Here is a 13,483-nt window from a genome sequence, read left to right on the forward strand (position 1 = left end):
ATGCTAACTAACCTTTTCTCTGTGACATTTGCACAAAGAATTGCCAAGGAGAGAGATGGGGGGAAAAAAGCCCAGCCTGGTGTAATACAATATGCTGCGGCTTGGCTTGGGAGTCAGTCCCGACTGTGTTCATACTGCACTTTGGAACCAAGATTTGATTGGGATACAAAAAGAGAGAAAAATATGACTTCCTAAAGATGCAATGCATGCAAAGCACTTATTTTTAAACAGAAAATAAAATTTGATATCTATCTCCATGAGGTGAAGAGTATATCCACATTTCATTCAAATATCATTAGAAATATGAATATTGTTTCTGTTTTGTGCTTATGCTTTTAGGAAGTGCAGTGATTTGTTTTATTATAGGCAATACCAAAGTCATTTCAGATTTCTTTTGATAGTACAGTGGACCAATCAGCTTTATTAATCATAATCAGATTGATAAAGATTTAATGATGGTAAAAAGAGAAGAAGAATAAATATGTTGCTTCTTTGTATGAAAAAAAAAAGGAATATCTTTGTGTTAACAATCCATTGCTGGCACTAGATGTATCTTGTCCTCTCTGTCAGTAATGCCTAGTTGTCTATGCTGTACTGCTCTGATTTACCATTTATTTTTTGTATTTGGTGTGAATGTGAACAAGGTCTAAGCATCGCTGCACTAAGCATCAGTCTTTTCTCTTAGCTGTGTACCACCGTAGGAGCACCTGCTTACACTTATAGCAGATGAATGAAAAGAGCAAGAGAGAGAGATGGAGAGGGAGAGATGGAGCAAACGAGCGAATGAGAGAGATTGAAAAGGAGAGAGAGGGAGAGTGATCTTGACTGTGCACCTAAATACACTGTGTATATCAAATGACTTCGGTTTTCTACATGTACTAAATGGATGGTATTTTGGGTCTGCAACCGAAAGCATGTTATTAATATTTGGTTTTAGTTTTGACATTTCCTTCTGCTTCTCAAAGGATCAGTTGTAATATAGGGTTCCCATGTCCATAAGGACTTATATTATATACTTACCAGATATGAATGTATTTGAAAGAATTAAAAAAAAAACATTGAAAAGACAAAGATTGAAAAAGCATGGTGCCCCTTCATCCAGTTGCTTTTCACCTATTTTTATACTCTAGGGCTAATCCAGATGAGATGACCTGGAATGTTTCCAATAATTCATGATTAAATAGGATGGTAGGCATTGTCATTGTTTTCCCCCCAAGCTATTTGCCAAAATAGAACAGCCAGGGAAGGGAACCTGTTTTTTAATCGCTGGAGCATGCTTCTTTGCAGTATCTGATGGATTTGTATAATTTTTCTTATACCCTCCTAGATCATGATAGCATGGTTGGAGACTATGCGGCATCACAACTGGGAGCATACCAGAATTATCAACGTGAGTATTTTTATAGTGCCTTTTTTATTCAGTCTGCCCCCCCCCCCCCCCCCCGCCCCCATCCCCGTCTCTTCCATGTCAATCTTCTATTGTGATTTCAGATCTCAAATACAGACTATTCAGCATGTTATGTTACCCTGAACATTTTACTTGCATCTTGTAACTCTTTCATAAATTCTTGACATCACTTCATAACTGTCAACCTGGCATGGGTTCCTTGGTTCTGTGTGCACCCACAATATGCTTTTGCAGTCTTGTTCATTTAGTAAATATCATCAAGATTTATATAGTAAGTAAAACCTTATAATGCACTTAAAACGTTCATATGATTAAGATAGTACTTCAAGATGCTTTCATTATAATAAACACACCAAATTTTTTATCATTTAGGACAGAATATGCTCTTGAACCATTAGTGAAGACAAAGCTTGAATGAGAGGTTTAAATCAGTGCATTGAAAAGGAAAAAATGTCTGGGGATCAAGCATCGTAAAAGCATGCTTCTGCAAGTAGGCAAAAGGGCATAAGTTATCCAGTTGGATTTGGACATGAACATTGAAATATTGGAAGGTATTTTAATTGTTTCAGCATTAAAGCCATATTTATCTGTACTGCAGTCTTGTAAGTTTGCCTAGTCTTTGCAGATAAGAAGCAGTGTGTGTGTGTCAATATACATGGAACTTTTCATTTAGAAATGCATGCAAACAACCATTGTGCAATACACAAATGCGCTTTTCACGTCAATGTCAGGGCTTTGAGGCCCTCATGATTCGCAGGAAGATAAGTTGCAAGCTCTTGAACTATTATACTTCCTTTGCAAGGTTGCCCTTGAAATTTAATGGTGCATTATTCATCAGATCAGTCTTGAAAATCTTATCGCAAGCCTCTGGAGCAAGACATTGACCTTTCTGGATTTTTTTATAGTCCTTATCCTGAAAGGAAGGCAGATTTTCATCATGGCATTAATTGAGAATGATAGCAGTGCATACATTGTTGAGCTGATGTCAGCATGTCTTGTGACAAAATGCTTGTGTTCATCTTGCCCTGTATAATACCGCAAATGTGAATGACAGATGGCCACAGAGTCAAAACCAAATTTGTCTGTTCTTCTATATTTTGCATGTACACAACATTCACTTGGATTTCACCAAAATTCTCTTTAATATGGGGTTTTTATTTAGACATACCTAGGCTATGACAATCTCTTTTCATCAATAATGTAACATGCTAGCTTCTATGGTTTTCCATAAGTTTGGTTCCTTAAAATAAATGTGTGTCTTTTCAACTGCAGAATAACAGTGTATACATGGTGATACATTCTTGCATACAAGAGAGCATATCTTACAGAAATAAATGAATGGGGTAAGGGTGCATTGTGTACATATGTTCAAAATAGGTCAGCTTTAATTGCAAACAGCTGCTGAGATCATCAGTGGAGGGGAAAAAATGTTGCTGTAAAAATAGACCAGAATTTACCATTTCCATATACAGGAAATTAGCTTTAGACAGAAGAGGTTTTCATCACTTCTGATCAACAACTGGTTAAGCTCCTTTCGCAGAGGTTGTTAAGGGTGACGAGTAGCTATCTTCTGTGGAGGCTTGAAGTCGTCTTTCTTGTTTGCCTTTGTAGCCATGTTTCCTGCTATCCTAATGTTTTCATCATGACATGATTAGTGAAAATTGTATCAATCTTGATAAGGAGGGTAAATGATAGAAATGGGAGAGGGGGATCAATATACAAAAAAAAAAAAATGTATAAATATTTTGTACATTTCACTTCACATTTAACACTTCAGAGATTATTTTGCACAACAATGAGGATTTTTTAGAATTAAAAAGGCCTTCTTTGTCTGTTTATGTGATGATGTAATTTAAGTTGCAGACTGCATTACTGAAACAAATTTTACAGCCTGTGCACCGTAAAACATTTGTGTACTGTGCACAGAACAGCTTCCACTTTTTGTGAAACAGTGAAACTCATACAAATCCATGGATAGATGATTATCCTTTGGTTCCATCTAATTCCATTACAGTAAGGTTCCCAAATTGTTATTGAAAGGATGTGGAGGGGAAAATGGAATCCATTGTTACTGGAGCTATGGTGTATGACAATAGGTAACTGTTTAAGAAAAGACAGGATGCAAGCATGGACAGTTGCATTCAGTGCAATCAGGTACATGTATCATTGTGATATTCCTGCTACATGTAGATTTCTCTTTATGTTCCCCCCCCCCCCCCAAAAAAAAAAAAAAAAAAAAAAATCAAACAAATCAAACAAATCAAAAAAATCAAAAAAATCAAAAAAAAATCAAAAAAAAATCATTGAATTGCAATTCTGAGTGAAGGCAATTGATTGTCATTTTTAGCGGAGTTAAGCATTTATGTAGCTTAGAATAAGAAATATATAGGAGAATGCAGGGATGCTGAAATAATGATTCTTTTGTCACATTCCATTCACAGCCTGTAAAGAAATGTTAAGATATTCTCATGATTTCAGGGTTTCAGTGGCATGCCAGAAGCAAAATCACGACAGATAAAAGTGGAATTTCATTATTGAGAGGGAGACTTTGGTTGATCATTATATGAAAAGACTACATGTACATTTAACAAATTCATGACTGCTTAGTCTGAGAATTTTGTCAGAAAGGCAGGCCAAGGAATAGACAATGATTAAGATGGTGCACATTGGCCTCATGTTTATGTGATACAGGGTCTGTCTCTTGACCATCATATCTTCAAGCCATATCAAGTTGCAAAATTTAGAAAAACAAACAACAACAACAACAGCAAAAAAGCAAAATGACAGTGTGAGTCTAGATGATGCAGTGTATGTTTCAGGTGGAATTACTAGATGAAGTAAAAGGGGAAAAATAGACTAATGGACAGACTGTGGCATTATGTGGTCATTGGGAGGAAAAATTAAGAAAAGAGTATTTGAAAAAAAAAAAGAATTGAAATACCATCTTCTTTTTTTTTCTATCTATTTATTTTTTATTCATTTTTTTTTAGAAGAGAGAGAATGAAATCCTTTTTGTGATTACAATTTTTTTTAAAGCAAAATTCATATTAGAACCAACTGAATATCAAATCAGAAAAAGATGAACACACATCAAGTTGAAAATTTGTGTTGCTGCTAATACCAGCTGGTACTGTTTTGTGCTATACTGCATGGACTGTTCAAATCATATTTACCAATCATATTTAATTGTTAGTGAGAACAAGCAATAGGGTAGGTACGTGTAGGTAGGTACATGCATAAATACAAAAGCTGCTGATTGGCTGGCCTCATATGTTTGAATGATTGATATTGTCACAGCTTTTAACAAGTTTCGTTTTGTGAATCTTCCAGTAGACTCCAACACCCTGAGTGTCTTTTATTAAAGTTGCATGATGCACATTTACTCATTGCTATTATCTGTGCTGTGAATGCTTGTTTTCCACACCAACCACTTTTTTCGTGTTTGCAAACTCACCCCCATATTTATGCAGTTGAGTTGAAAACCTTGTCCAGTGAGCAGTCACAAAAAGAAAAATTGTTATCAAGCCATGAATATCTCTGCTCAGTCAACATGTAGACATATTTACATTTGTTGTTGTGTCCTTGACACGTTGGAGGTATTGCAATCTAAAGATAGCAATTACTTTTTTTTCTCTCTCTGAAATTTCATTTACATTAAAGAGATACCTTATGACAGCATGACAGAATTTCCATGAAAAGAATTGAAGTACCATACTTATGTATACCACTGACATGCAGTGCACACACAATGAAAGAAAATATAAAAGTTATCAAGAAATTAATTGAATGAAGAGATTGTAATCACTTTCAACAATTTAGGTCATTTCCTTTGGGCCTTTCTGACCACTATGAATTAATGTTAGGTATGTATTTTTAACGACTGAGCATGGCATAGAAACTTTGTAGGCACAGTGTGACTGTAATGTATAGCAGAATCTTTGATGAAGAAAATCACCATTTTGTCAATTATAGAATAAGTGACATTTTGTGAATGTAGAAGGAATACTATGCACTCAATATCATGTGAATGTGATGTGATAACTCATTTGCAGTATTGGATGCTTTCCATGTGAGATGAATGGCCCCGTGACACTGGTTATTTTTGTTTCAGAATTCATCTCAACTTCTGCAAATGTGATGCCTTAGTATCATTGGTATGATTTAACATATTATAGCATTCTCATATAGGTACATTCTCTAACATCCTGTTGCTTGCTGTCGTAAACATTTTCTCAAGTATGCTTGTGATGAGATTTCGACAATGGTAATTCAGTATAAATCTGCACATCATGGTGTGTGTCTTTCCTTTGTTTGCAATTACAGATAGATTAATGTACAATACGTTAACGGCCCAAGCCAATCAGCCGTCTGTTCCCCGGACAATGCATGGAGGTTAGTGTTTATCAATAATCTGTCATTGGATGTTTGAAAATAATATTCAAAGCTAATCTCGATTATTTCATGTACTTCTCATTTGCTTGTCTGTCGTATATTTCTTTGCCTGGCTGTGAGAATGGTATGAGTAACATTTGTTTTGTATACATCCTGAACAACTTGATTGTTATGATGTGATTGATGTGTTCTCATGTCGTCTCATGCTCTTTTGTGCTTTTCTGAATGTTTTGTAACAGTTTTCATTTAATTTCTTGGAGGTATTCACTATGCTGTAGCATGCTTCGATCTCAGAGTTTTCTGTCACTTTTTTCCTGTTTTTGCTCAACATGAGATGATGAAATAAGAAGATGAAATAGGATAATTGTCAGTAGAGCAGAAGTTGTCATAGAAAACTCTTAGGTTACCATCATCTCAACTAAACGCTATATATTTATGTTTCTTCTTTTGAATTGATTCTTTTCAAGTATTTATCAAGTATTATTGGTCATAAGAATTGTGATGGCGTAGATGTGAATCACTGACTGAATGAGATTGTGACTGAGATATGAGAATTGTGTGAAATTAAGACAATGGCTGACTTTTACCAAATCGAAACGAGATATAACAAAAGGTCATTACAGATTGTTTGGTATATATTTAAAAAAAAAAAATCTTTGGCCATGGACTTTCCCTACTATTTGCCGTCATGAAAGAACTGGAAATCCACTTTAAGGAAGAAGTTTCAGTTGAATAAATCTTTCTCATTGAGCTCCACACCCACCTTTGCACACATTCCCCCATACATACATGTACCAAGATTCACACAAAAACACACAGACATGCACACACAGACTTACTGCCATGCCTTGTCTCTGTTCTCATATCAGCAGGATTCATTGGAAGAATCTGGAATTAGTCTAATAAGTTGTGGGTAATGTCATGGTGAGAGACCAAGAGCTCTAATCCTGAGAATCCGCGTAAGCTGCTCCCCCCTGCCTGTAGGTGACCACAATAGAAGTATGAAAAGAAGAAAGAAGAAAAAGAAGAAGAAGAAAGGGAGGAATGATAGAGAGAAGAGTAAAGGAAGCTTGCTCTACTCAGCCTGTGTGTGTCACAAGGTGATGATTGCAATGTATATGTAGCAAACAGTTGCATTCAGCACTTTCAGTTTTTGACTTTTCCACAGGTATATTCATCAGCAACATGTTCGTCAAATCTTTTATCATTTGTCTTTTCTTAGCTGTGTACAAATCATTCTTCCTCCGCAGATGTTTAGAAGGAAAGCCATAGGCCATTATGCCTTGAATAGTGAAGTAAATTAGATAGCATTGTTCAAATTATAAGCACCATTGTTGCATCACCATGAGGCTACTGTGGAAAATTTCATGTGCCATAATCCCCCATCACATGATCCTATCAAGCTTTATTTTAGTTATTTTGTGTCACTTCTGACAATTCTATAGAATTCTAGTCAGTGATTCCTCATAGCTTATTTTGGCTCTAATTAATTCATTTGCATCATGTAATGCACAACATTCTAAAAAGAGCATTAGGCCCACAGCACAGAAATATGATACGGTTTTCCATTTGCTGGTGTGTAATTATCCTAATTGCTGCTGTTGCTATAGTATCAGTTTCAATAGCCAAATGAAACTTCTGTAAGGTCATTCACACTGCCAGTGAAAAATGGCAGTATTAAGGTGAAAGTCGGTATTAAAAAAAAACAAAAAACAAAAAAACAAAAACAAAAACAAAAACCTACCTGACTCATTGCCACAGATATTGCAGACCCAGATTACATTTTTAACTGACCTGAACCAAAGGCTCAAGTGAGCTATTGCGATCGCCGTTCGTCCGGCGTCCGTCGTGCATCGTGCGTCGTGCGTAAACTTTTTACATTTTCATCGTCTTCTTGAAAACCCCATGACAGATTTTCACCAAACTTGGCAAGTAGCATCCCTAGGGAGATAGGATCTCAATTTGTCCAAGTTGGCACCATTCCCCACCTGGGGGGCCCCAGAGGGGCCCAAACTCCCAAAAATTAGGGAATCTTAAAAAATCTTCTTCTCTAGAACCAGAAGTGATATAAGTTAATACTATGAGTTAGTACTTTGATGACTGTAATTTGTTCATGGCGGGATCAGGGGTGCCCCCCTTGGGACCCAGGGGAGGGGGGGTTTGGAGGGGTCCTAATGGGGCCCAAATTGTACATTTCCATCTTTTTCTTGAAAATGCCATAATGAATTTTCACCAAACTTCGCAGGTAGCGTCCCTCAGGGGAAAGAATCTCATTCCCATCAAATGGGCACCATGCTCCACCTGGGGGGCCCCAGGGGGCCTAAAGTGGGACCTAAATTGTGAGTTTTCATCTTTTTTTCTTGAGAACCCCAAGATGAATTTTCACCAAACTTGGCAGGTAGCATCCCTAGGAGGATATAATCTCAATTCCATCAAATGGGCACCATGCCCCACCTGGGGCCCCCCAGTGGTCCCATCCCCCACCCCAGTAAGGAATCTTTGAAGATTTTCTCCAGAACCAGAAGTGATTGAGCTAAGTTAACATAATACAAAGAGTCAGTATATTGATAACTGTTGTTTCAAGTTTGTTCATGGCAGAATCAGGGGTGTCCTCCTCCCCACCCCCCTTGGGACCCAAGGAAGTTGGGTGGGATGGGTCCAAATAGTGATGTAAATTGTGCATGTTCATAATCATTGAAAACCCCTTGATGGGTATTCACCAAACTTGACAGGTAGCATGCCAGCTCTCAAAGCTACCCTCCACCACATGTTTCCAATGTTCTCAGGTAAGAGTCTGCAAGAATGAATGGAAAGTGAACTTGCGATACTCAGGTGAGCGCGAGACCCCCGGGTCTCTTGTTTTTAGCTCACCTGAGCCGAAGGCTCAAGTGAGCTGTTGCGATCTCTCTTCGTCCGGCGTCCGGCATCCGGCATCCGTCATGCGTCATCCATCGTGCGTAAACTTTTTACATTTTCATCTTCTTCTTTAGAACCCCATGACCGATTTTCACCAAACTTGGCAGGTAGCTTCCGTAGGGGGATAGGATTTCAATTTGTTCAAATGGGCACCATGGCCCACCTGGGGGGCCCCAGGGGGGCCCAAACAACCTAAAATTAAGGAATCTTTAGAAATCTTCTTCTCTAGAACCAGAAGTGATAGAGCTTAGTTAATACTGTGAGTTAGTACATTGACGACTGTCATTTCAAGTTTGTTCATGGGGGAATCAGCGGTGCCCCCCTTGGAACCCAGGGGAGGGGGTGGGGAGGGGTCCTAATGGGGCCTATAATAAATTGTACATTTTCATCTTCACTTTGATATTCCCATGACTGATTTTCACCAAACTTGGTAGGTAGCATCCCTAGCGGGATAGGATCTCAATTTGTTCAAATGGGCACCATGGCCCACCTGGGGGGCCCCCAGGGGGGCCCAAACCCCCTAAAATTAAGGAATCTTTAAAAAATCTTCTAGAACCAGAAGTGATAGGGCTTAGATAATACCATGAGTTAGTACATTGATGACTGTAGTTTCAAGTTTGTTCATGGGATTGGCGGAATCAGGTGCACACCCCCCCCCCCCTTGGGACCCAGGAGAGGGGATGGAGAGAAGTCCTACAGTTGTAATGGGGCCTGAATTGTACATGTTCATTTTCTTCTTGAAAACCTCTTGATGAATTTTGACCAAACTTAGTAGGTAGCATCTCTAGGGGGATAGAATCTCAATTCCTTCAAATGGGCACCATGTCCCTCTTGGGGGGCCCCTAGGGCCCCCCACCCCCTTCCACATTAAGGAATATTTAAAATCATCTACTCTAGAACCAGAAATGATAAAGCATAGTTAATACCATGAGTTTGTACATTTATGACTTTAGTTCTAAGTTTGTTCATTGCAGATCCAGGGCTGCCTGCCCCCCCCCCCCCCCCCCCCACCCTGGAGTTGAGGGGGGGGATCCATATGCAGACCTAAGTTTCCAATGTTCTTAGGTAAGAGTGTGCAAGAATGCATGGAAGGTGAAATTGCAATATTCAGGTGAGCGCGTGACCCCCGGGTCTCTTGTTTTCTCTAACTGTCCACAACCCACAAAGTTTAGTGTGATGGTTTGCAGTAATTTTACTCTTAGGAGAACGATTGCCACTGAAAAGTTTGGATTCTTCCCCATGGCCACACACAAAAGGCATATTACAGTTGTCAAAACATCACAAGTTTTCAAGATGCACTATGTGTGCAACATGGCAATTTTCGTTGTCAACATAATCATCCCATTGAGAATGGTCCTTGGCTATACATGATCATGTGTCAAAGGTGATGATTCAAGGTGAAAGCATGATACTGCATGTTTGAAATCATCAATGAGCTAATCATTTCAAGCAAAAGTGACCCAGGATATACAATAACATGACCACTCTTGGCTTCAGTATTGGATAGATTTATTAAATGACAGATGTCAATAGTGAAATTTCACCACTATAAGAAGATAAAATGTAAAAAATACATCTATATAAAATGAGGTTTTAAAATAACATTTGACACAAGTATTTAAATGAGAATAGGTCATGGAAAGATTTTTATAAAAGCTATATATGTCAGATGTAAAGGTCAATTGTTTATGTCTCAGATTGCACAAGGCTAACTCAGTCTCAATTCATTTTAAGTAAATATCCAACAACAAGGGATTAATAAGGAAAAGTTTCGACCAGATGTAAATAAGGTCATATGATGAAGACCAAAATTGCTTTTTTAAGCATTTATTTGTATGTTTCTTCATTTAGTCTTGGTAGTTAGACCTTCTTGGAGATGTCAGAAACATGGGTAAACTAATCAGTCAATGGTAAGATCATAATGAGATTGCCATATCAAATACCATGTAGTAAGGTCTTTGTTCAAGATTAAGTTTGTAACAGACGTAGCAGTTATATTTGTCCAGCAAAGAAGACATCAAAATGCAGTTTGCAAATCAAGTAATAGCACATTAAAGTTAGAGTAAACAGTTAGGCATGTAAATCAAAACTATAATTTGTTTCAATTATTAAGTGTTGTTTGTTTTCTTGTAAAGAAAGTGGCAAGTCACACATTCCATTTAAAAAGACATGTGTTTGAACAGACTTCCAAAATGCAGTTGTACATGGCACAAGATTTTAAAGGACTTTGCCCAAAGCAAGCCATCCCATACTTGTTCCCCTCCAAATATTTCTGCAGGAGATAACTATTTCCCAATCCACTATAGTTTGAATCTACTGTATGCAGTACATAACTTATAATATTGCCTCAGGACAAAGGGACAGTTGTAGGTTATACTGATAGCAGCATGCATTTACAATATTCTACTGTTGCACCTACTGTATTTTTTTAGTCTTTTGTATAGGATGAGCTTCTTTCTGGTTGAAACGGTTGTCAATGACCTGAATTTTTATGACAATTTCTTATTGAGTTGTTCCTAGATAGCATAGCTTATAAGCACACCAGATATTGTGTATTATCAACTTAATAATCTGTCAGAGAAGTCAGAAGACTCCCACAATTGAATTGAAGCATCACAAGATTATAGACTTTTTTTTTTTGAAATTTAGTACTGTATATGCTGAATATTTCGTGAGGTTTTTATTTTTGCAAATTTCGTGAATTCGTGAAAAACATGCAAAAATATTAACTCTGAACCAAACATGAATGTGACGTGCATGCATACACTTCTCTGCGGTTCAGTACTGTACCCCACAACAGTGAATTTAACCTCCCATGAAATTGTCAGGAAGTCCTGATTCGCGAAGAATTAGGCTTGCTAAATATACGGCGTATACAGTATTTATAATTCTCATGATGTGGTTCATGAGTTGGATATCATTCCAAAAGCCACCATTTTTCATTTTTTCGGTACAAAGATTTGTAATATGTTTGCTAAAATGTAGAGTATGTATGTCATATGTACATTTGTAGTCATATATGGGAAGAGATATTACAAAATAATACACCATGTAGCACACACACACACACACACACATAGACAGAAGAAAAGAGAGCATGTGGTGTGTGTTGAGGCAGCATGTTATGAAGAGAGAGAGGGTTGCAGGGAGAGGAGCTGGGATAAAATATGACAACGAGCCATTTTCAATTGAGAATTGATTAAATGCTGGTGTGGTTCCCAATACAGTACATGCAGAATTCTTTACCCCCCTCTCCCCTAACAGACTGCCGTGTGTACCAGCAGATATATTCATCTCTATCATAATTGATGAACATGAATGAATTGATGATGAGTTTGGAAGAGCGAGCCACAGCCAGCTCCATTACACATGATCAGGAGTAGGACAGTGAAGCAGCCCTTCCCACACAGACCCAAGTGCTCATGAGCATGGTGGCATTACTCCTCTTATCAAACACCAAATGCAAATCGGAAACTTATCGCATGTTCTTTGGCCCTTTACTTCTATACTTTTTTGCAGAAATTTCTTCATGACTGCAAAGATGCGGCATCATCAGTGCCATATTCCATGTGTTGGGTTGTATTTTTTTTCATGGACCAGACTTTAAAGGAGACAAGTGAATAGAGCAACACACAGAATGAGAGAAAAATAAAACAAGAACAACATTCACAAATGCATGGATCGGACATGTGCAAGTATTGCATATACCACATGTGCCAATATGTGTGGAACAGCGGCGTTACATACAGTGGCCTGTGATGTTGGACTGTGTGTAGTCACTACTTGCTCAGTGGATGCACGTAGATCTGCAGAGAACATGTATACAAGCACAATCTCAGGAAAGGGAGAGAGAGAGAAGGGGGGGGGGGGGTGAGCCAGCATTGAATTGGCCTAATAACTTGCATGATGAATCATCCCAATTTGGAGGTATTACTGACAGCTATGTGGAAGAGGAATGAGAGAGAGATAGAGGGAAATGGACCCAAAGACGGTACGTTGAATAAAAATTGTTGCAAGATGCCTCAGAATTTCTCACTCTTTAATCATCACCTTGGTTTTCTCTATGAAATGTGCAGCTGTCCATGTTATATGATTCCTATGCAGATAAGAAAAATGCACAACAGAGATAGCAGAGGAAGCATAGATTTTGCAAGTTTGGAAGAGACAACATTTACACATATGATGTATTTGAATTTGATACTGAGGAACAATTTTGGTACTGTGTTTTTGAGTTATTTCATACATGCACATTTGTAGGCATGCTATCAATTACATGCAGTGGTAGGTAAAATACTTCAGTGACCAGAAAATGGTCAAGTAGGCCTACATCTTCTGTGTGATTGAGCCAAATCTAAAGGAAAACCATGTAATGTGTATTCATATAATTTTGATAGATATGGCCTCAAGACAAATTATGATATTCACATTTCTAAAACATCACTTTTTAATTGAAGTGAAAATTTTCATTGCAATACATTAATGTCTCATATAACAATGTATATTCATATTCAGAGTTCATGGTCCTTATAGCTCTTAGCTGATCAACTTATTTGTAGCTGGAAAGTATGTCAACCAACTATGGCTTCTATTCTGGATTGCATAATCAAATGAAAAGCAACAGGTTCGGCAAACACTCCAAATAGACAATGCATTGCGTTGTTTTCTTGTTGGAAGTTGTATCAGTGGTTTGTAGGAATAGTCCAAGTTCAAAACATGACAGAAATTGGATACTGATACCTACACAATTGTAGCTCTGCTACTTTGATT

General features: G+C 37.8%; 1 protein-coding gene across 3 annotated transcripts in view; it reads left to right on the forward strand.

Moving 5' to 3' along the window:
* LOC139714798 (uncharacterized) overlaps positions 1 to 13,483 on the forward strand; it is a 64,799-nt gene that overhangs the window by 26,716 nt on the left and 24,600 nt on the right. For all 3 annotated transcript variants that reach the window (XM_071626452.1, XM_071626453.1, XM_071626454.1), the window contains 2 exons: positions 1,328 to 1,390; positions 5,732 to 5,800. In XM_071626452.1, the coding sequence (XP_071482553.1) occupies positions 1,328 to 1,390; positions 5,732 to 5,800 (132 nt within the window). The remainder of the gene's footprint in view (positions 1 to 1,327; positions 1,391 to 5,731; positions 5,801 to 13,483) is intronic.

Source organism: Diadema antillarum, unplaced genomic scaffold, assembly GCF_040938485.1.
Source record: "Diadema antillarum isolate AM-2024a unplaced genomic scaffold, OU_Dant_1.0 seq00002439_RagTag, whole genome shotgun sequence".
Classification (NCBI taxonomy): Eukaryota; Metazoa; Echinodermata; class Echinoidea; order Diadematoida; family Diadematidae; genus Diadema; species Diadema antillarum.